Source organism: Triturus cristatus, chromosome 10, assembly GCF_964204655.1.
Source record: "Triturus cristatus chromosome 10, aTriCri1.1, whole genome shotgun sequence".
Classification (NCBI taxonomy): Eukaryota; Metazoa; Chordata; class Amphibia; order Caudata; family Salamandridae; genus Triturus; species Triturus cristatus.
The window spans coordinates 163,323,881-163,346,581 of record NC_140593.1 but is presented as its reverse complement, the minus strand read 5'-3'; the positions used below and the strand labels follow the sequence as shown (position 1 = coordinate 163,346,581).

The 22,701-nt window shown below is 46.2% G+C and overlaps 1 protein-coding gene across 3 annotated transcripts in view; it reads right to left on the bottom strand.

Annotated features, from left to right (window-relative positions):
- PHKA1 (phosphorylase kinase regulatory subunit alpha 1) overlaps positions 1-22,701 on the bottom strand; it is a 1,109,231-nt gene that overhangs the window by 597,676 nt on the left and 488,854 nt on the right. For all 3 annotated transcript variants that reach the window (XM_085630734.1, XM_085630735.1, XM_085630736.1), the window contains exon 14: positions 17,119-17,253. In XM_085630734.1, coding sequence (XP_085486860.1) covers positions 17,119-17,253 — 135 coding nt within the window. The remainder of the gene's footprint in view (positions 1-17,118; positions 17,254-22,701) is intronic.

Below are 22,701 nucleotides of genomic sequence, written 5' to 3'. Positions count from 1 at the left end.
CTCTGAATGTGTCTTTATGCGTCATGTGCCTTGTTCTACACCTCTGAATGTGATGCATCATGTGTAACGTGCTATTACCCCTACAGGTATTGTGATACTTAGGTGGTTGTTTGTTTTCTCCTAGTACAGGTGGTGCTAGTGAGGTCCTAGTTCCCTGCGTGACATTTTCCTAAGGTGTTTAGGGTTGCGTAGGTGGTACTTACCTCTTACCAGTGATTACTGGTTGTGTGCTACATTTTCTATCTTGTACTACAGTATTATTCCTACGTTCTAAGTGCTATTTCTACAAAGTGCTAATTCCTGACAGTGGTCCATGTGGCCCTGTCCCCTGTACATATAATCCCTTGTAAACTCTGCCCGTGCCTGTTGGCACATTGTAAAGTGTGTGTTTTTATCTAATGTGTTTTGGTAATACAAAGGCTATTTTTATATAATACCTTGTGTGGAGTTTCCTTTGTGGTGGGCCTTGGGTGTTGTTGCTGGGTGCGCGCGCAAACGCTTTACACATCGCCTCAGAGATAAGCCTGACTGCTCGTGCCAAGCTACCAAGGGGGTGAGCAGGGGTTATCTTTGGCGTGTAACTTCCTTGCCCTGACTAGAGTGGTGGTTTCTGCCTGGCTTTGGCGCAAGCCCTAGCCAACCAGAAATAGCCATTTCTAACACCCACATTTTGGGCACTTCTTGAAGGGAGTCCTTTCCATCGGCCGAGACCGGAGTCGAGATAGGCCCGAAGGCCGCTGCCGATGCCTGGAATCGAGGAAGTGCCGAAGAGAGAGATGAAGAAGCCGATTTTCGTCTGAAGAATATCGATGGACGAGGATTTTTCGTCGAAGGTCGAACTGGAAAGGTTCGAAGCCGGAGCACGAAGTATTACATCCGAGCCCGATGGCGGAAAAAAACAATCTGAGGATGGAGCCGAAGCCCATGCGCAGTACGGACCGAAGGAGGAGTCACCGAACTCGTGACTTCCAAAGACTGTCCAAGAAGAAAAACAAACTGCAAACATCCGGGCCCAACACCAGATGGCGATCTATGCACAGTGTATCATCTGAAGCTCATATGCCTCGAACACAGCTATTTATGTGCAGGATTAACAGTGCAGGCATACTGACAGGAAGGTATGCAACAGCCTTCAAGCAACGTACCAAGGTCCTCTACTTGGAGGTTAAAGTCTCTTTTACTCTGGATAAAGACCATAGGAGGACAAAACTCACTAGAACGTTTTCATGTGGTTTTGGAAGACCTGTCACCATAAGATTCCCAACTTCCAAGCTCTATCACTAAAATTCTGAACATGGATGTGATAGTCGAAAGAGGAGGCCTCATTAACAGACTGTGACTCTATTATTTGCAAAAAATCTAACTCAGACTGATGGGTTACTTTTTGGGATTCTATTAATTAGAGAGCTGCAATTTGTCTACAGCATGTTAAACCCCTCACAGGGACGACTAAAGATCCATGAAAAAGATGTTCCAACCAACTTTTTCTTGGAGGGCTGGCTAAGGAAAATTGGGGCCAGTTCCATAAGCAAGGCTCCCAGAGAACAAAGACATTCTTCCGAAAAGGTCACCGGGATGACCAAAAGAGATTCATAATTTTCTTTCCATCATGAGCCACAACTGGCCTCAAAAATGTTTCCCAGAAACAACCACTAGGGAGAATCTAACTATTCAGGAGGATAATGGGGTGTGGCTTTTACCGTCTTCCCTTGAACGCCCTCGCTTCCAGCTAGCAGGATATGTATTTAAACTGGAGAGAACATGAGGATGTCACAGACAATGCAACATTTGACGAAAGGTGCATGCTTGCGCTATGTGCTGCTAGCTAGTTAAGCGTGGAGCGCTTACAATTCCTATTTTAGATAGCGTTTTTCATCTCTATGCTGTAAATCGTTTTTTTGGTTTTAATATTGTTATAATATCGCCCACATTCTTGCACTATAAATTGTGCCCTCACCGCATTTTGCGGAGTCTGTTGTCCTTGCTGGAAGCCCTTGTGCTCCTTCGCGTGGCGCTTGGCCGCCATCTTGGGGGTAGTGTTTTGTTAACTGTGCCATCTGCTCGAGCGCTCTAGCGCTTGCCAGAACTCCAGGTGAGCCGGTATTTAATGCTCACACGGGCCGCGCAGCGGTAGCGCCTGACTCTCGCCTGAGTCAAGCCAGAGTCTGCCCGTCTGCGCCCGTCAGCGCTAAGCAAGTGCGGGGTGCGGCAGACCTTTTCATCTTCATAATGGCTGCTTCCATCCTCAGGTATGGTAGAGCAGACTTATTCGCCTTACGTGAACAATTTACTATCTGTCCACTTCCGCCTGTAGCACCGCTAAGGGGCCCTTATCGGTGCACCTGTTGCTGTTGGCGCCTGCCTCCCCCTTCTCGCGTCCGCTCCTTGCAAATTTCATCCCGGCAGATTAACGTGTCGGGGGTGAATACTGCCAGTATATATAGCCTAAATGTCAGATCTCTGGTCAAACATCAGGCGGAGATCTTTGATATTGTCACCAATGACTCCCCTGATGTGTTTTTTATGACCGAGACATGGCTACAAGATGCTGACACTGCGATTTTAAACCTTGCCTTCCCCCCTGACTATACCGTGGCAACTCTCAACCGCGGTTCGAGGGGTGGTGGAATTGCAATGGCGGTGAAACGCCGCTTTCCTTGTGAATGGAAAGAACTAAAACTTCCAGGTTGCGAATGTGCTCGCTTTAGAATCTCTCTGTCCCATTGCTATAACTTTTCAGGTCTTCTAATATATCGGCCTCCGGGCTGCGATGCTGCCTTTAGGGCCGCTCTCCCGGACGTCATTAGCATAGAAGCTCTTGGTTGTGCAAATTTCAATGTGGTAGGTGACCTCAACCTGCACTTTGACTGTCCATCTCAATCCTCCATTAAGAGCTGCCTAGCAGATCTAGAAGCCTTGCAGCTCCTACAGAGAGTGATGTCCCCCTCCCACTCTGGCGGACACATACTGGACCCGTTCTTTACCTCCTTAGAGGACATTACTTTATGCCAACCTGTTCAGTTGTCATGGACAGACCATATGCTGGTGAAGGCAGTTATCCCTGTGGTAGATTCTCTTTTTGTGGCACAGAATAAAACATCTCTCTCCCGCCAGTGGAGTAAATTAAAACTTGAAGACTTCTACCTTTTATTAGGAAAAACACCCCTACCTCTTCTCTCCGATGCTGACTGTGGGTATGATTCATTCTGTACTTGGATTGGCACGGCCTTGGACTCTCTTATTCCCCTTGTACGTTCCAAGTGCCGGACCAAGGCCCATAGCCCGTGGTATGATGAGACCTTGTCGTCTCTCAAGAGAGAGTGTAGGCAAGCAGAAAGGCGATGGAGGAAAGCTTATGATCCCGCGCTCAAAACCTGCTACCTTACTCTATCCAAGGCATATCACAGAGCGGTGTGTCGAACACGTGCCGCATTTTATGCGCAGGAGTTACGGAACAGCCCTAATCCCTCCAAACTAATCTTTAAGGTCCTAAAGGACCTTACAACTAAGAGGGCCTCCGCGGCAGAAATCTGCACTGACTCTCACTGCGAGAGTCTGGCCTTGTTCTTTGTTCAAAAGGTGCAAGTAATCTACCACACCTTTCCAACTATTGTGCACCGCTCGGATTCATCTGATTGTCCTAAGATCAATGATAGGATCCTGGATTTTTTTTGGCCCCCCTATCTGAGGAGGGTTTTGATTTACTGAGCCAAAAAATTAAATCTGGCTCCCCTGCAGACCCCCTCAAACCGGCCCTATTTAAAAACATGCAGGCCACATGTCGCGCACCCTTGCTTGCCCTTATTAATATGTCACTGGGTTCAGGGATTGTACCCACCAAGTGGAAGCAAGCGGTAGTTACCCCCATCCTAAAAAAGCCCACCCTAGATCCTATAAAACCTGAGAACTATCGCCCCATCTCTCTGCTGCCGTGGGCTGCTAAAGTCACCGAAGCCCACGTGAATGGGATCCTGGCCGACCATCTTGCCAAAGCTAACATCTTGGATCCCACGCAAAATGGTTTTCGTACAGGCCACAGCACGGAGACTGCCTTGTTATACATGGTTGAACATCTGCGCTCCGTGCTGGACACCGGACAAACAGCGGCACTCCTGTTGTTAGATCTGAGCGCCGCCTTTGATACGGTGTCCCACGAAATCCTGTTGCGGCGGTTAGAGGAAGCTGGGGTTAGGGGGCTGGCACTAGGCTGGTTCCGCTCCTTCCTTTCCAATAGATCTTTTCAGGTTGCGATACCACCCGGTAAATCCACCTCTCACCCGCTCACCTTGGGGGTCCCACAGGGATCATCTCTGAGCCCCACTCTCTTCAATCTTTATGTGAGGCCGCTGGCTGCGGTAGTCAAAGGCTGGGGCATGACAATGGTGTCCTATGCGGATGATACGCAGCTGGCGGTCACACTAAGTGGGGACTCAGCCATGGACGCCCTCAACTTCTGTGAGGGGCTACGCTCGGTGGCCAATTGGATGAACCAGAATTGTCTCCAATTGAACACAAAGAAGACAGAGGTGATGGTGTTTGGGAAGCAACCTGGATGTTGGAATGACAGCTGGTGGCCCCCCGAGTTAGGAATGATCCCCTCTCCTGCTATGGAGTTAAAAAACCTCGGGGTCTGGCTGGACCCTTTACTTAGCTTCACTTGCCAGACTAAGAGGGTGGCTGCCTCTTGTTTTGGCATTATTAGGGGCATCAGGCCGGTGCTTAAATTCTTCGATGCCCCCACTAGACAGCTTGTGGTCCAGGCCTCGGTACTATCCAGGATAGATTATGCCAGTGCTCTGCTAGCAGGCACGAACAAGGCTGAACTTCTGCGGCTACAACGAGTGCAGAATGCCGCCGCAAGAGCGATATTTGGGCTGCCCAAACGTTGCTCAGTGTCCAGAGCATTGCAAACACTCCATTGGTTGCCTGTTGCTCGGCGGATTGAGTTTAAGGTGCTCTGCCTGGCCTTTAAAATTTTGAAAGGCATGGCTCCACCTATTCTCATGAACCTTCTGACTCCATATGTCCCTTCTCGCTCTTTGAGATCGATGGGCCAGAATTTGGCTGTTGTTCCTCGCTTTTTGCTGAGCAGGATTGGAGGCCGCTCCTTCCGAGTAGTAGCCGCTAAGCTTTGGAACGCTCTCCCTAATGACATCCGTGCTTTGGAAGATTTAACCAGGTTCAGACGTGTCATCAAAACTTTTCTTTTTATTAAAATCAACTGACTCTGCTGCATTTTGTGATGTTGTGTTTACCTTTCTTGGCGCCAGGACGCCCCTTTGCTGGGGCAGCTGTGCGCGGTATAAAAACCATTAACATAACATAACATAACATTTTTAACACCTGCCCTCTCTCGTCAAACCGTAAGACCAAAACCTACTGTATTTTCCTGAGGCAAAAGTACGGTCATAACTGCTGGGGTTCATGAGTTGTTGAGGGAGACAGCAAACGTCTATTTATTGATACACCCAAACGGGCTTCTTCAGCAACATCTTTATAGTCATGAAAAAACACAAAGGATCTATGTAGGAAGGTGGAATCTGACTATATGGTTGCCCCCACTTTTTTCCTGGTGTTTTGCTGGTTTATGACTTAGTTGGACTTGGATCCTGCTATTCAGGGCCCCAGTCTATCTGCTTTCTCTGTAAAATGGTTTCCATGTACATTAGGTTCATTTCTTATTGGATTCTGGAGTGCCTTATAAGCCCCTAGTATATGGTATACTATGTACCTAGGGCATAGGTACCTCAGAGGCCTACCAGGGGCTGAAGCATGTATTATGCCACCCCTGGGAAGCACTCCAAAATGACACCACAGGTCTGCTACTGCAGCCTGGGTAAGGGGGTGCTTGCACCCCTTACAGTGGTAAAGGCTACCTATATCCACATATATATACATACACATATAAACCTATAAGACACTCCTATGGCAGGCCTTGACAATCCTGAAGGCAGAGTGCTTGGTTTTATGTGAGAGGGTGCCCAAGCATGAGCTGAGCCCCTCTGCAGCTTTCGGAAATCCTTCCTTATGGCTGTTCTGTGATACAGCCATACCATATACTCTTAAGTGCATTATAACCTCGCGGTAAATGCTAACTTTGGGATGGCTGCATCAAAACATGTCGTGTTTGGTGTCAAACGCTTTGGAATACTACCCCCCCCCCCCCCCCCCGCCAGTTCTAGAGGGAAAGACATGTTCACACTGGTCAAACCCGGTAGGACTTTCCTGAGCCCTGGCATCACAGAATGGATGCCTCTGCCACAGAAACATGTCTGGCTTCCTGCTGCTGACCGAAACTACAGGCAGGGGAGGCTTGGACAATAGGTTTCCTGTCGAGGGAAGGTGTAAACACCTCCCCAGACAGGCAGATGTGTATTGGGGCTGGGCAGGAGCACTCCCTGGTGCTTTGAAGTCCTGCACTGGGGGCACATTTGGTGTCCCTGTGCATAGTCCAGTTCAAACCGGTTGCAGGGGCTACCTGCCCCTGCTCTGGCACTAGGACAAAGGAAATGGGTGTAACCACCCCTCTTTCCAAGCCCACCCATAGGTGGGGCCTTAGAGTTAGTCCATCCCCTAAACTTACTATAACAATAGGAACCCAGTCCCTAGGACTTTAGATTACCCTGGACGAAACTCTGCAACATATATCCTGGACCTTCGACTTTCTATCTCGACTAGAAGACGGAAGAAATCTCCCTTGGGGTCAAGGAGTGACTCCCCTGCTTGGCAGGCACCAAAGAAGCACCCGACCGGTCTGCATCGCTGAAGCTCCCGCCGGACGCAAAAGGTTTTGCATCATCAGAGGTGGATTTCCAGAGTTCCGAGGCTACCCTGAGTCCACAGCAAAGCTGAGGCCTGTGGCTATCATGGGTGACGTGGAACCGTGACCCCTGGACACCGTGAACTTTTGCAGCAACACTATCTTCCTGGTCCTCCTCAAAGTTGTGCTTTGGGCTCTGAGTAGCCCCAGCCTTGTGCCTGGAGCACCTCCTGCACCGAAGATTGTTGGCCTCCACTCCACGAGTGACCCGTGGGCCAGTTTCAAGTGCGACCGCTCGAGGCTCCTTCGCGATCACTAGCCCGTTGGCTAGCAGGTCCCCACGAAGGCAACTCCTTTTCTGTTTGGGCTTTCCTGGTTGCTCCAGACGTGCCCTGACTTACCCTCGCTGGGTGAGTCCCTCAGACCTTGCTGGTCTGCACTGCAGTCCTTTCTCTGAATTCCTGTGACTTGCCGTTGCCAAGGCTTTTTGGGTCCATTCTGGTCGCCGACACCGCAGCACTCGACAGACTTCGTGGGACAGCTCGAATCCGGCTCGTGGACTTCGTCGACGCCTCCTGGACCTCGTGGCTCAAGAGTCAAGACAACCATCAACTCACCTGAAGCACCCGACATCTGTGGGCATTGGTCCATCCTGCCCTTGGTCACTGGCTAGTGACCCAGACGCTGTCTCCTCTGCTTTCAGGTTCCTTCCATCCTAGATCGAGGCTTGGATCTCTTCGGACACTTCTCCTCTTCACGGCAGCCGCAGTTCTTTGCAGGCTTCCATTGAAATCGACGACCCGACACCAAAAGACACCTATGCACCCGTCTTCCCTGGGTGAGGTAACTCGAGGACTTCGGTGCTCTCGTGGGTACTAGCCCTGGAACTTCTTAAGTCCAAAAGGGTTTGGTCCTGACTCGATTAGAGGTGTCCCTAATCTTTAAATTTCCAACCGCGACATTGCCCATAGAAGATAACGGGAACCCGCGGTTGTGTTTACACACTGCATACAGTCCCCGTGGGTCCCCTGTGTCACTACCTTGGGTGGTTCCTTGGGGTCCCAGCGATTCTACAGGCTATAGGCCTAGTGTCTATTCCAGTCGTGGTTCTTATACCACTTTTTTAGTATATGGTTTGGAACGCCCCTAGGGCCCAAACGTGTATTTGTGCTATTACTGATTCTTGCTAACTTGTAAACAAAGTACTTCGAACTCCGGTCTCATAAAGAGACTAGAGGGGTGTGTTTTAACCTAAATACATATATTTTGAATATATACCAGGTGTGGTTGTCTTTTCATTTGATCATTCGAGAGATTATAGACTGGTAAAACAAGCTGCTTTACATTCCTTCAAGACTTAGCCTGAAGGCTGCTCCCCATAGCTACCACTAGGATAGCTTTCAATAAAGGTTGTCTTTAACCATTCACCATAAGGGGTTGTTTGAACTGATACAAGGTGCCCACTAGAACTAGTGGACAGCATACATCAGGCCACCTTCTCACATTCTAGACTAAGCATTACTTCAGGAAATTTAACAGTTGTGTGATCTCCAGAGATTTCAAGACAAAAGGCATCAATTTATTAGAGAACATTCTACTAAAAGGTGAATGGATGGTTGGCCTGAACCTGAATTTCGAATGCCCAGACCATATCTATAAATTCATGCTTTACTGTTTGTTCTTTTCCACAATAGTACATAAAGGTGATAAAGTCAACTGTGGAATATTTGTGGGCAACAAGAACATGGAGTTAAATTGTCTCCAGGCTTGGTGTTCACTATCAATGAATCTAAGTCAGATCTAATACTCAAGAAAGAGATGGGGGTTGCTGAGTGGGGGCAAAGATTAAATTACTCCATATTAAAATCAATGTAATAGACAGAGTAGCTAAAGAAGGTTCTAACATTGAAAAATCCGTCCCTGAAACAGTTAGCCTGGATGTTGGTCAAATGACATCTTCCATGCATGCCATATTTTCAGACACCTTTACTACAAGGCACTTCAGAGACTGAAGATTTTAGATTTCTGCAGGGAACTGACATTTCTAGAGTAGCAGAACTATCAGAAAAAGTAACTGAAGAGATGCAGCAGTGCCAGCATCACAAAGAGAAGTTGAAAGCTGTGCCTTTTTCTGCTCCTCTTTAGACATTACAGAATTGGGTATAAGCAACCTAGGTTGCAGTTGTGGATGTATTGTACTGGAGGAAAGTAGTTGAGAGTCAAACTATAACTGTATGTAAACTAGGGAGTTATTGGTAGCCCCATTCGCTGTGAGGTGCCTGACCCAGAACAAAACAAAATGTGCAACCTGATGAGGACAGACAACATTTCAGTGGTGAAAACACATCAACTGCCTAAAAATCGTAAAGTCAGTTTCTAGCCTACCTGGTGAAGACTTCATGCACTGCTGCCTGGATCAGAAGATTTCTGTGACAACGGAATACCTCTAAGAAACACAGTAGCAGACAAACACATTTTTTCTACAGAACTCCGGAAGCTCAACCTCTAACATGTCCAGAAAATATAGATTAAGTGCATCAGTGATCTCTTTGTGTCACGCTTATGTTTTTATCAGGTGGGGAACGGATACCACAGCAAAAGCCTTTCTGGAAGAAAAAGGGCACTATGCCTTTCCATTACTTTTGAGGATTCTGAGGATGAAGGCCCAGGTATGACTTGACCAAAGTAACACCACAAGCTTGATTACCGTTCTTCAGAAACTTTCTTGGGATTTCTCAATATCTCTACTGAAAAATCAGATTTTTCTGACAAGCCCCAGGTTAATTTACAACCACTGTTTAAATCAGGGCAGTTACAAACAAAGGCCTGGAAGATTTCAGTAGATAAAGGCAAGTTCCAGATCTTTTAGAGAAAGGTTCTATCTACATTGATCAGGCCTGGGAAGCTGGTACCAACCAGAAATATAAATCAGCTTGAAAGAGATCTTGTAGCTGATGTTTTCAACACCTTTAGTTTCTCTCCAAATTAGCATAAGATCGTTTGGTGCACAGAAAGAGAAGCTCTTACAGGTCTTCTATTACCATGTGTCAAGGTCCAATTTTTGGCGCACCTGAAGACAAACAAGAAATTAGCCCCACTACCCTATTTTAACATTTTGTGATGTTACTATTGTTCCTTTTGAAGAGCTGGTCATCTAAAGAAGTCTTGACCAGCATTTAACTAGCTGCAAAGCTATTCAATGCTGTTTGATTTCCTGCAGGAGTATATCAGTTATTAGATGTTACATTTGGCTGGTAGACTATTTACCCCTGATAGGGCTACTTTTGCTGAAGGCAAGATAATTAAATGAATTAAATCTAGTACCAGATTGATTTCTAACCAGTTTCCAAGGAAATGTAATTTTACGTGTGGTTCTGCAGATTACAATGAAAGAACGGGGGAGTTCAGACCAGCTCAAAGAAGACAGCTTCTTTAGAGAAATGGTTTGCTAATATCTAATCTCCAACATTAGATAGATCAAATTGAATATGACATAATGTATAGTTTCTTACCTGTCGGTGTAGTTTTGCAGCTTGAAGACTTTCAGGATTCACTATGCTGTGCATTATTCCGCCATCTAGTGGTTGGGTCCAGAATTGTAGTTTTTTTCTCTCTCTTTTTTTTTTCTCGTGGCCCAGGTGGGCGTCGACATACTACCATTTGGTGTCCTTCGTGACGTCGACGTGCTTCCTCTGGAAGCTACCACCTTTGGTCTCCATCTTCGGATTCTTTTTTTTCCTTGTCTTGTGTTATTCTTGTTTTTCCTCTTGCTTTTTAAAGTCTTTTCATCTTTTAATCCCTTTTCCTCCTGTCTCATCTTTCTGGCGGAGGAGGGTGGGTTCACTAGTGAATCCAGAAAGTCTTCAAGCTGCAAAACTACACCGACAGGTAGGAAACTATAGGTTTTGCAGCGTGAATCTTTCTGGATTCACTATGCTGTGCATAGACTTTGTAGCGGTTTGTCCTTATTGTGGTGGCTGGGTGGAAGATGAGCACTGGTAACTGAATATGTGTTGCAAGACCTTCTGCCCCACTTGCACTTCTTTGTTCATTTGGATATCTACACAGTAGTGGTTAGTGAACGTGTGCACTGAAGACCATGTTGCAGCTTGACAAATGTCTTTTTTTTTTTTTGGCAGAGTTTTATATAGCGCGAACTTGACCCGAATCCAATCAGGTATCAGAGCGCTTTACATAGCACCAGTTACGTTACATGAGGACATTTATTTTTTGTTTTGTTAGGTACGGGGAGATTAAGTGATTTACCCAGAATCACAGGATGTTTAGCGACGTTACCGAGACTCGAACCCAGTTCCCCCAGGTCCGAGGTCGAGCGCCCTAACCGTTAGGCCAACTCCTCTCCCCTCTCTTGAATTGGTGTGTTGGCTAGAAACGCAATTGTTGCTCCTTTCTTCCTTGTTGAGTGAGCATGAGCTGCTCCTTGTAACGGTTGCCTAGCTTGTTTGTGGCATAGTTGTATGGTTTGTGCAATCCACCATGCAATGGTATTTTTAGTAACTGGTTGTCCCAAAAAACTGCTAGCGAAGGAGACAAAGAGTTGCTTTGTCTTTCTGCACTCCTTTGTCCTTTCTATATAGTGCATCACAGCCCTTCTGGCGTCCAGTATGTGCAGCGCCCTTTCTGTGCTAGTGGTTGGTTTTTGGAAAAAACTAGGTATTTGGACTGTTTGGTTGATGTGGAACCATGACACCACCTTCGGCATGAAGTGTGGGTCCATTCTCATTACAATCCTATCAGTGTGTATCTGCAGGTAGGGCTCTTGAAATGTTAGCGCCTGCAACTCATTTACTCTTCGTAGTGATGTGATAGCCACTAAGAAAGCCGTCTTTAGCATGAGCATTTGCAGTGTAGCCTTGTGAATCGACTCAAATGGTGCCTTCATCAGTTGAGTTAGCACTACGTTGAGGTTCCATGCCATTGCTGGCATTCTGTTTGGAGGTGCCATTCTCTTTGCTCCTTCTAGAAATCTTTTTACTACTTGGGAGGTGAAGAAGCTTTTCCCTGTTTCTCCTCTTGTGTAAGCCATAATCGCCGCTAAGTGTACCCTTGGGGATGTGTAGCCTAGTTTACTTTGCAGTAGATGTGTTAAATATTTTAGTACTGTTGACTCCTTTGTAATTTTCCTTTGCAGTTTCTCCCTAACGCACCATTCGGAGAATCTTTTCGATTTTGCTACGTAGCATTTCCTTGAGGTAGGTCTTCTCGCTTCTCTGAGCACTGCCATTGTGCTCGCCGGTAGTTTGAGGTGTGCAAACTCAAGGTCCTCAGGAGCCATGCCTCTAGGCTGAGGCTCTCTGGCTTTGGGTGTAGCACCCTTCCTTTCTGCATTGTTAACAGGTCCCTTCTTTTTGGGAATCTGTGTGCTGGTGCATGCGCCATCTCTACTATTTGTGAGAACCATGACTGTCTGGCCCACTGAGGTGCTATTAGTATTAGCAACATGTTGCTGATCCTGCATTTGCTGAGTACCCTGTGTATCGGGGGAAAAGCGTATGCAAATGTCTTTGACCAACTTATCAATAGCGCATTCCCTCGTGACAATGGTCTGGTTGTCTGGATGCGAAGTGTTGGCATTCTGGCGTGTTGCAAATAGGTCTATTTGCGGTGTACCCCACTTCCGGAATACTCTCTGTATTTCCGTTTGGTTGATCTCCCATTCGTGGAATACTGAAGTCTGCCTGCTGAGTCTGTCTGCTTCCACACTGTCCTTCCCCGGGAGATGTATTGCTAGTAGGTCTATTTTTAGTGGAGTGGCCCATGTCCATATTTTCTGTGCTAGCCCAGATAGTGCTACTGATTGTGTTCCTCCTTGTTTGTTGATGTAGAACATGGTCGTGGTGTTGTCTGTTTAGATCAACACCCTGTTTCCGTACAGCTCCTTCTGGAAGGCTTTTAAGGCTAGTAACACTGTCTTTAGTTCCAGGTAGTTGATGTGCTTGACCGCATCCTGCTGTGACCATAGCCCCCTCACCTTCAGCTTGTTCATGTGTGCGCCCCACCCCAGCTGGGAGGCGTCCGTTGTGATGGTCACTGTTGGAGTTGGTTGTGCGAATGGTTTCCCCCTGTGATATGTGTTTTTTGTTCCACCACGCTATTTCTTGATGCACTTCGTGTGTTACAACCATTAGATCTTCCCAGCTCCCTGTTGCCTGTGACCATTCGTTATTTCTTGATGCACTGCGTGTGTTACAACCATTAGATCTTCTCAACTCCCCGTTGCCTGTGACCATTGCTGCTGTATCCATTCCTGGAATGGTCTCATGTGTAGTCGAATATTTTGCACCAGGTGAATGCATGACGCCATCATTCCCATCAGCTTGCTCACCATCCTCCCTGTCAGAACTTGCCCCTTGCGGTAATGACATGTTTCATTCAGTATTGCCAATGTTCTCTTCCTGCTGGGGAACACTTTGGCCTATATGGTGTTGTTCTCCGCCCCTAAGAATATCTTGATTTGCTCCGGTTCTGTTGACGATTTTTCCCAATGGATTGAGAAACCCAGTTGCGTCAGTGTTAGTATGACCTGCTGGATGTGTTGGTTGCATTGGCTGTACGAACTTGCCTTTACGAGCCAGTCGTCGAGGTAGGGGTATACGTGTATTCCTTGCCTTTGTGGGTGTGCTGCGACAGCTGCTAGGCATTTTGTAAACACCCTTGGTGCGGATTTGAGTCCGAATGCCAGTACTGTGAACTGGTAGTGACTTTGGTTGATCACAAACCTTGGTAGACGTTTGTGCTTGTGGTTGATGGAGATGTGTAAGTACGCGTCCTTTAAATCTATAACTGCCATGCAATCCCCTTGTTTTATTTGTGGTATTACTCCTTGTAGGGAAGTCATTTGGAATCTTTGAGTTTTTATGAATTTGTTCAAGAACCTCAGATCTAGGATAGGAATTAGTGTTTCGTCCACCTTTGGCACGAGGAAGTAAGTTAAGTAGACCCCTTTGTTCCGGTTGTCCGGCACTATTTCTATCGCCTCCTTGCTGAGCAGTTCTTGCGCCTCTAGTCGCAAGAGCGAGAGTTCCTTTGCTGAGTGTGCCTTGCTTCTTGGTTATGTGTTTGGAGGTTGTTTCTCTAGCTCTATACAGTATCCGTATTGTATGATGTTTAGTATCCATTTGTCTGTTGTGACCTTCCTCCACTCCTGGATGAAGTTTCTTATTCTGCCCCCTACTGTTGTTGTGTGTTCAAGGTACTGTTTGCCGTGGAACGTCCGGTTGCTGCTTTTTCTTATGTCTTTGCACCCACCCCGTGGTGTTGCTAGGGTGGGGGTTGGCTTCATAGTGAAGTCACTTTGAGGGAGGTTGTTGGCCTCGTCCGTTTGCGATCCCACGAAAGGGCTGGCCCCGGGGCTGGTACTGCCAGTTCCGCTGCTGCTGTCCCTTCTGCTGCTGGCCTTGGTTGTTCCCTTGGTAGCCTTGTTGAAACGTTTGGTGCGATGTGGTAGGCACGTTGCCCCCCCACCACCTGGTCTTCTTGTGGGTGTATCCCTTCTCATCCCCCTGAACTGCAGCGCTCCCATGGACCTTGCTGTCTTTTTGTCCTTCTTGAGCTGCGTTAACTTGTCGTCAACTGGTGCACCAAACAGTTGCTCCCCGTTAAAAGGTGTGTTCAGGATGTTGCTTTGCGCCTTTGAATCCAGAAATTCTGAGCCATGCGTGTCTTCTCTCGGTCACTCCTATCATCATTAGTCTGCTGGACGTCACTGCAGCATCCAAGGCCGATTTTAATCATGTGTTCGCCATGCTTTTGCCCTCTTCTACCAGGTGAGCCACTCTTTGCTGGTATTGGTCTGGTAGATGCTTTAGGAGTTGTACCACTTCCTCCCAGTGCTGGTATGCGTGCCTGTTGATCAGGGCGTTGGGAGTTTGCGATGCGCCAGTGGATTGCCGCATTTCTCTCCACCTTTCTCCCTGTGAGATCCATCCTTTTACTCTCCTTGTCTGGAAGTGGTCCGGCATTAGTGGGCACATTGGCCCTCTTCCTAGCCGTTGCTGCAATTATTGAGTCGGCTGGTACTGACCCTTGGATGTATGCAGGGTCCTTAGATGAATGTTTATACTTCTTCTCCGTTCTTGGAGTCACAGCCTTGCATACTGCTGGTTCCTTAAAGGCCTCTCTTCCTTGATCCAGCACACTAGGGAGCATGGGCAGGAACTGGCTCCTAGTTTGTTGAGGCAGTAGAGTTTCCAGGAGAAAACATGCCTTGGGCATTTTCACTCCATACGTCTGTGCAGCCTTTTGGATGACCATATTGTAGATCCCTTTGTCGTCTGGCGGCGAGGGCCTTGAAGGGTAAGTGTCTACCCCTTTGTCCGGTGATTCGGCATCGAGATCCTGCCATTCGAAGTCTTGTGCCCCAGAGGACGTCGAGTCCCGGTAGGATTACTGATCCTCGTCGCCTTCGCCCTCGAAATAACAGACGTCATCCTCCTGTCCCTCGACCAGTTTGGGCGTTTTCGGCAGTTTGGCGTCCTCGTCGTCTCCTTCGACTTCGAGCGCGGGTTTCGGCGGGATGATGTATTGGCTCATCTTCTTGTCGAAGTCCCTTTTCCGTTACAGGATGCTCGCCATTTCGGCCTCAAGCCTCCTCTTCTTCCTCTCCATCTCGGCGGCATGTTCGGCATCGAGGGTTGGAGCGCATCGCTTCGAGGCTGTAGACGTCGATGTAGGCCCTTCTTTTCTCTGCGCTGAGGTGTCCTTTTCGGGGGCAACCTTCGACGATCTAGGTTTTTCGAGGGCTTTCACCAATTAGGGGTCCTTTTCTAAGGATCCGCTCGGCTAACTGTCCTTGGTTGCTGTTGCCTTCGTCGAGTGTTTCGGCGGCAATGCTCCCTTCGAGGACTTGGCTTCAATCCTACGAGTGTCGCTCTGGGCTTTAGCTTCACCCTTTCGAGTGTCGCTAGAGTGTCTAGGGGTTGATGACTACCTTACCTCCTTCGATGTCTTCTTATGGACCTCGATGACCGTGCAGTCCTCTGGTCCTTCGGCGATGTTGTCTTCCTCTCCACTGGAGAGGCCCAAGTCTCGGAGCGATGGAGGTGACACCTGCCCCTTCATGGTGTGGTTCGCCCTTCTCTGCCTCTTTCTTACTCTGAGTGTCTTGGGTGTGAACGCCGAGCACGTGTTGCAGTCCTCGCTGTTGTGGTCGAGCGGCAGGCAGAGGTTGCAGACTGGATGCTGGTCTTTCTGGGCGTATTTGTGGTGACAATTGGTGCAAAACTTGAAAGGTGTTTTGTCCATTCCAGCGCTCAGGGAGCCCCCTGCGAGCGCATACTCCGCTGAACGTCGAGATCTCGGTCGAAACCTTCTCCCTCATCGTCCCGGTTACCTGACCTGAAGTCTGGTGTAGCTGAAACTTTGATTTTTGTCGATTTTCTTCTCTTTTCTTTGATTCCTCTTCCAAAAATCTGGAACTCTTCGGTAACGATCCAGACCCAACGCCGGAAAAAAGAATCTGAAGATGGCGACCAAAGGTGGGAGCTTCCAGAGGAAGCACGCCGACGTCACGAAGGACACCAAATGGTGGTATGTCGACACCCACCTGGGCCACGAGAAAAAAAAGAGAGAAAAGGGACCACAATTCCGGACCCAACCACTAGATGGCGGAATAACGCACATCATAGTGAATGCAGAAAGATTCACGCTGCAAAACTGGCGCACATCCTGTTAGAGCAATGAAATGAAGTCTGCGGACTTGTCCAGAGTTGATATTTAAAGATGTTTTACTTCAAACAACTCATGGAAATAGTTTCTTTATTAGCAAGTAAACTCTGAGTTAGCATAATCCTCAGATAGAGTCCTAACACAGCTTTTGCAATAAAGTGTATATTTAATTAAGGACCTGAAGCAGAGGATTATCCCACCCAGTGAAGTTTCATGGAAATACAACATGTGATATTAATTGTCCTTATGATTGGTATCATGAAATGTTCAGTCTTATTTTTCAGTGTCAGTACGGTGAATCGTTTAACAAATACGGATTAAGGATTGTAATGGTTTGGGTATTTCTGTGTGTAGGTAAAGAACAGAAGCAAAAATAATTTTCAAGTTATACATAACAAAGGACACACAAGATGCACCTGGTACTTAAAGATAAAGATGGCTAACTGGTTTGCACTAATGTATCATTTCTAGCATTTTACATTAATTTCAAATCAAACACTTTCGAAAGTTCAAAGATTGTGTATTTGAGATGTCACACCATGTAACATATTGAGCTTTGGAAATTATCCCCCAGGACATCTTTCGAGCTCTAACAAAACATTGCTTCTACCCTCAGCCCTAACAGATAAGAAAGTGCAACTCAGGCAGTAGTAAAGTCCATGAATGCTCACCAAGCCTAGCATAGATATGGCTGAGGATTCGTGCTGGTTGCACTCGGATGGGGTAAACATCAGCCACTGTTTCCACTTCAATGTCATGGTTCTTTAGTATAGCTTTGATTTCTTCAGTTTCTGCTAAAATGGACACTGAGAAACGAGAGAAAATATTAAATACTGGCATATCTCTCAGAAGGAACAAGTGTGCAAAGTTTAAATATAGGAGATATTTACATCACAAGAATCAGTAATTACAAAGAGATCAAACATGAAAAAGAATTCCTAAATGACACCACCTCCCTCTAATAGGGGGTGGGGACATTTAGAGTTTGCCGAATTGAGGGCATCAGCCAAAGATGGTTTGGAGCCCTATTTGTAAAACTCACAGAAGCTGGCAAAGAACCAGATTGTACGGCAGTGGAGTCTTACCTGGCTGAATCATTTGGTCAATGCATGTCAGAGGTTCTACTATATTCAGTGCTGTCTTTCGGACATACTATGTTTTCTTTTCAGCACTGCCAGAAGAGCCTGACAATTCAGACGAGGGAAAACACAAATGATCCCCAAGTACCATATGCTGGGAAAAAACTCCAAGAGTGTCACTGTCAATGATTTTTTTTGTTTTCCAATAATAACCTCATGCTTTGTGAGCTTGAAATTGAAAAACAAAATATTTTGCCATTCTGGCAGACCTAACAAGGTGTCATCTCTTCAAAGTTAGCGGTCTTCTGTTCAATTGCTGCACCATTGCAGTACCCTTAATACTTTTGCAATGAAAGATCTTATTTTAACTGCTTAGCAAAGAATTAGTTTCAAGAATAATGTTTGATGAACTATTATAGATAATAGTGATTTTTATCAATACACATGATTTATGAAATAGCCAAGTTGATGATACAAAAACTAGAAAAATGACAAAAGAAACTGGAAAAATATGTGGGAAAAGGGGGAAATAGCGGCAAATGACACATATACCCATATAAATTATGACTCACATAATTCAATAGAGCTACATTATCTGGCATAAAATTTTTGAATATCTTCTAATCATCATGAGGCATTTTCTGTATGTGTTAAGGAAAGTTGTCCGGACGGAAGACATATATGAACCTAGGTATTCATGGCAAATTTTTAAGGCCATAATCACCCCACGTAGATCAAGTTAAAGCCCTTCTGTCCCACCACACTTTTTTTCTTCCAATTCAGTACTTTATTTTACAACATGGATGATTAGGCACAAGTATATTTTTATATTAAATATTTATATTAGGGTCAACTTGAATTCTTATCGGACAGTTTTAAAACAGAAGAGCCAGTTATCATCCATCATTTACCTGATTGCATAAAAAAGCTGGAGATCTCCAGATCAAGCCTGAAAAAAAGATTTAAAACGGGTACTGCACTGCACCCTTTTGATTGAAAAAAAATCTTTCGCACAATTGTCCATTTATCCTTCTGGATCAGACTGTCATTACTGATGTCACTCAAGATGCTGTGGTTAGCACTTTTCTTGAGTACTAACACTAAATGAAGACAGTTTTGCAGTTATAATCAATCTTGTGCTTTAATTCAATCGATGCCAACAAAAAAAATTCCTTCTAATAAGCTTTCATGCTCAGAAAATACAAACTACATACAAGTTTCACAAACGCATTAAGACCGCCTATCAGCCAATATTTGCGACCAAGGTAAGGAATGCATAGCTGGAATTTAGGAGTTTAGGGTTTTACGTTTCATATGTGGATTTCAATGAAAAAGAGATTACCATTGAGGACAGCCTTAGAAGATAGGAACATTGGGTAGGAACCTCGTTCCTATCCAGGGCTACCCACAATGAAGCACTGGAACACCCATCAAACCAGCCTGACCTCATACAATGTGATTTAATGTTGAAAGCTGGCATGATTGAATTCTCCATTATCAAAAGAGAGGAATAATCTGTTGCTAAAGAGCAATGTTTGCTTTACCCAATAAAAAGGTGAAAAATCATTTTTCATTAGGCCTCATATAAGTGTAATGAAAAAGCTCTAATTAGATAGCCTAGACCAGGTATAAAATTCATTATAATAAATTAATTCTGACTCATATTATGAGATTCAATAGTGCCATCGCTCTAAGTCACAATCAATTGCTTTTAGTGATGCCCAAGATAGGTTTTTACCATCCAAAGGAACAATTACTGCAAGATATGTAAATGTACCAGCTTATGCCTTAGATGACGATGGTCCAATTAACTTCATATTCAGCGAACATCCCAAAATCAATAATTCATTTCAATAATGCTCAGGAACTTGCATCTGTATTGGAAATGCATGGAGCGTACCATCATAATATGCAATCTCTTTTTACTCTTTTGTATAACATAGTACCACGTATTTCAGTAAAAACCTACGAAAGTAACTGTAGGGTTGAGGACCAGATCAAATTAAAAGGATTTAGTTGAAAATCTATGCCTGGTTCCTTTTTATTATCGCAAAAAAACAGTTTACTCTGGTTTGTCATAAAGCACGCTTCAGGTTTACTGGGTAGTCCCCTAATCATGAATTACTCATCAAGTCCAAATGTCCTTAATGGTTTGCGCTGAAATTCCCAACGTAATTATTTTGCAGTATTTTCAGGCTTCGGAATTGGGGTAATCAATTTGCTGCAGTTTTCTTATTTACAGACAGAACAGCAAGGTGAATCAGGCTGATAGCGACAAATTACAACTCACCACACAAATGGTTTTGTAAGAATCGAAATTAAGATCTGCCCAGAAATTAACAATTTACCTTAAACAAAGGTACTGATTAGTCTATTAACAGGGAACGTGAAAAAATGAGACTAGTTTTTCCTTTGTTTCAACTGAAAATGCCGGGTGATTGTAAAAGTATATTTTGATATCTGTACCTGAGCACTGATTGTCACTGCAGGAAGTCGCCATGTCGTGTTTTGGGCTGCCGCTGCACCTTCCACTTTTCCTTTCATCCCCACTAATTTGACTACCACTCTTGGAGTTCTGCCTCGAATGTAAACACCCATGAGTGTAGGCTATTTAACCTAGCTGTTTAGGGTACAAATCCAGGTTCAATACATCTGATTTTTTGTGCAGCAAATTCAGCAAAGCCATGAGGGCATTCTCACCCAGAACAAAGATAGACAGTCGAGACACGTCCACCTCTTCAGAGCTTCCGCTCACCTAAGTCTTCCTGTGGGAGCAACCGGGGCTCTGAATAAATCCTCCTTTTCACATTTCCCTTCTGGATTCTCCCCAGTGGATTTCTCTCCCTCAGCAGTGGTGCTTTCTTACTTGCTTATTCGCCACCTTGTGTCTCTCTAGATGTGGTGCCATCCTCTCCAGACGAATGTATGACGGTATTCCACATGCGTTTAAGATGCATGCCTTCGGAACACCGTCACTAGAACGAACGAGTCTTTAGCCCGCATTGATTTAGCATGCAAGTCATTTTAACGACTTTCCTTAGGGGGCGCCAGATTTTGGAATAGTTTTAATTTACTATTCAGACTGCAGTCTGAGCAACAGTAGGGAATGCGCCCCCCCTAAAGCAAGTCGTCGTTACGATTTGCGTGCTGAAGGAATGCGTTCCAAAGACGCGTTTGTTATATTGCTGGCACTGTGAAGGCAAAGCATGATTCTGGCTTCGTCCTAAAGGACGTTTCTTCCCCAGACACCCGTCAGTGTCATTCGGTCACTAGCTACTTTTCTTTTCAGCCACATGTGCCAACAGTAATGTCCTGCACCTCCTTTCTGCAGGGGAAAGGCTGTGGTGCAGAGCACCTCCTTTCTGCAGGGGAAAGGCTGTGGTGCAGAGGGTCAGGAAGTCACTCCAACCCCTGATAAAAAAGCCTTTACTCAAGAGGTGAAATTACCGGGACTACCTCTCTCAGTGGGGTGAGAGAATCAGGATTTTCCTTAGTACAGGTCAAACATTCGAACTGTTGACACTCACCTCCTTTCAAGCCCCCACTCTGTGGTTTCCCTATTATTAGACCTAATCCCAAGTAAGTTGCAACCCCATGTGAGTTGTGTGTTCAGTGAAGCAGATGAAGCAACACTTCACCAGTTCCATAAGAGGCCCGGGTGACGATCAGTCAAGCCAGAAATTCGCAGCCAGTCCTCTACAACTTCCTTCCCTTCTTATATTACTGCTTTCAGCTCCAGGCGCCCCCAACACTCGAGTTTGCCTTTCACAGGAGAGGGGATGGAATTAAATGGTGATCAAGATGAAAGTGTTTTAGTTCTCTTTTGAAAGCAGACAAAGAACGGTCAGTGTGCATAGTATGTGAAATGGAGTTTGGGTGCACATCTAGAAAAAGGCTGCTGCATGGTATATACTTTGGTGAAGATAGGGGGTTTTAAAAGAAGGGTGTTTGAACTTGATAGCTGCGAAAAGCCTCATTAGATCTTTAGCTCTAAGGACAGATACTCAGGGATTCAAGTAGCTTATGAACTAAACAAGCAAGAGTGTAAGTACTAGAAAGCAGGGAGCCAGCTAAAGCAGAAATGCAAGCAAAGCTGCCAATCTCAGAGGACATTCTTTAATAGACGGTATCCCCCGATAAGGTAGGCTGGTGATGGGTGCTGCTAGCCTTGCTGTTAGTGTGTTTATGGAGAATACGTCAATTATCAAAAGTAAATGCAAATGATTCAGTGTTTTTAATAATGGGTGAAGTGCAGTCAATTCTGGGCTCGGGTAAGCAAGATTAGAGTAAATGAGTAGGAACTGAGTTTTGGCAGGACTGAATCTGAGATGATTATCAGTCATACAAAACTGTTTGAAGAGTTAAAGCTATTTAACCACTATGGATGGGAGGAGAGGCCATGCAAATAATCATGGGGAGCCGCTCGCAACCTTGGATTGTGTATTCGCTGCTGGGCCTGACACGGAGATCTTCATTGCTGAATCGGGAGGCAGAGGACATTTTTATTTGCTTTTAGCCACCTCGGGACTGCGAGGACCAGGGCGCTTTGCTGCCTGCTGACCTGCCGCACCTGGTTCCTCTTCCCGACTCCTCCCCTCGCATCCATTTAGCGCCTCGCGGCCCCCGCTTCGCGGGAGCCGCTCGCAACCTTGGATTGTGTATTCGCTGCTGGGCCTGACACGGAGATCTTCGTTGCTGAATCGGGAGGCAGAGGACATTTTTATTTGCTTTTAGCCACCTCGGGACTGCGAGGACCAGGGCGCTTTGCTGCCTGCTGACCTGCCGCACCTGGTTCCTCTTCCCGACTCCTCCCCTCGCATCCATTTAGCGCCTCGCGGCCCCCGCTTCGCGGGAGCCGCTCGCAACCTTGGATTGTGTATTCGCTGCTGGGCCTGACACGGAGATCTTCGTTGCTGAATCGGGAGGCAGAGGACATTTTTATTTGCTTTTAGCCACCTCGGGACTGCGAGGACCAGGGCGCTTTGCTGCCTGCTGACCTGCCGCACCTGGTTCCTCTTCCCGACTCCTCCCCTCGCATCCATTTAGCGCCTCGCGGCCCCCGCTTCGCGGGAGCCGCTCGCAACCTTGGATTGTGTATTCGCTGCTGGGCCTGACACGGAGATCTTCATTGCTGAATCGGGAGGCAGAGGACATTTTTATTTGCTTTTAGCCACC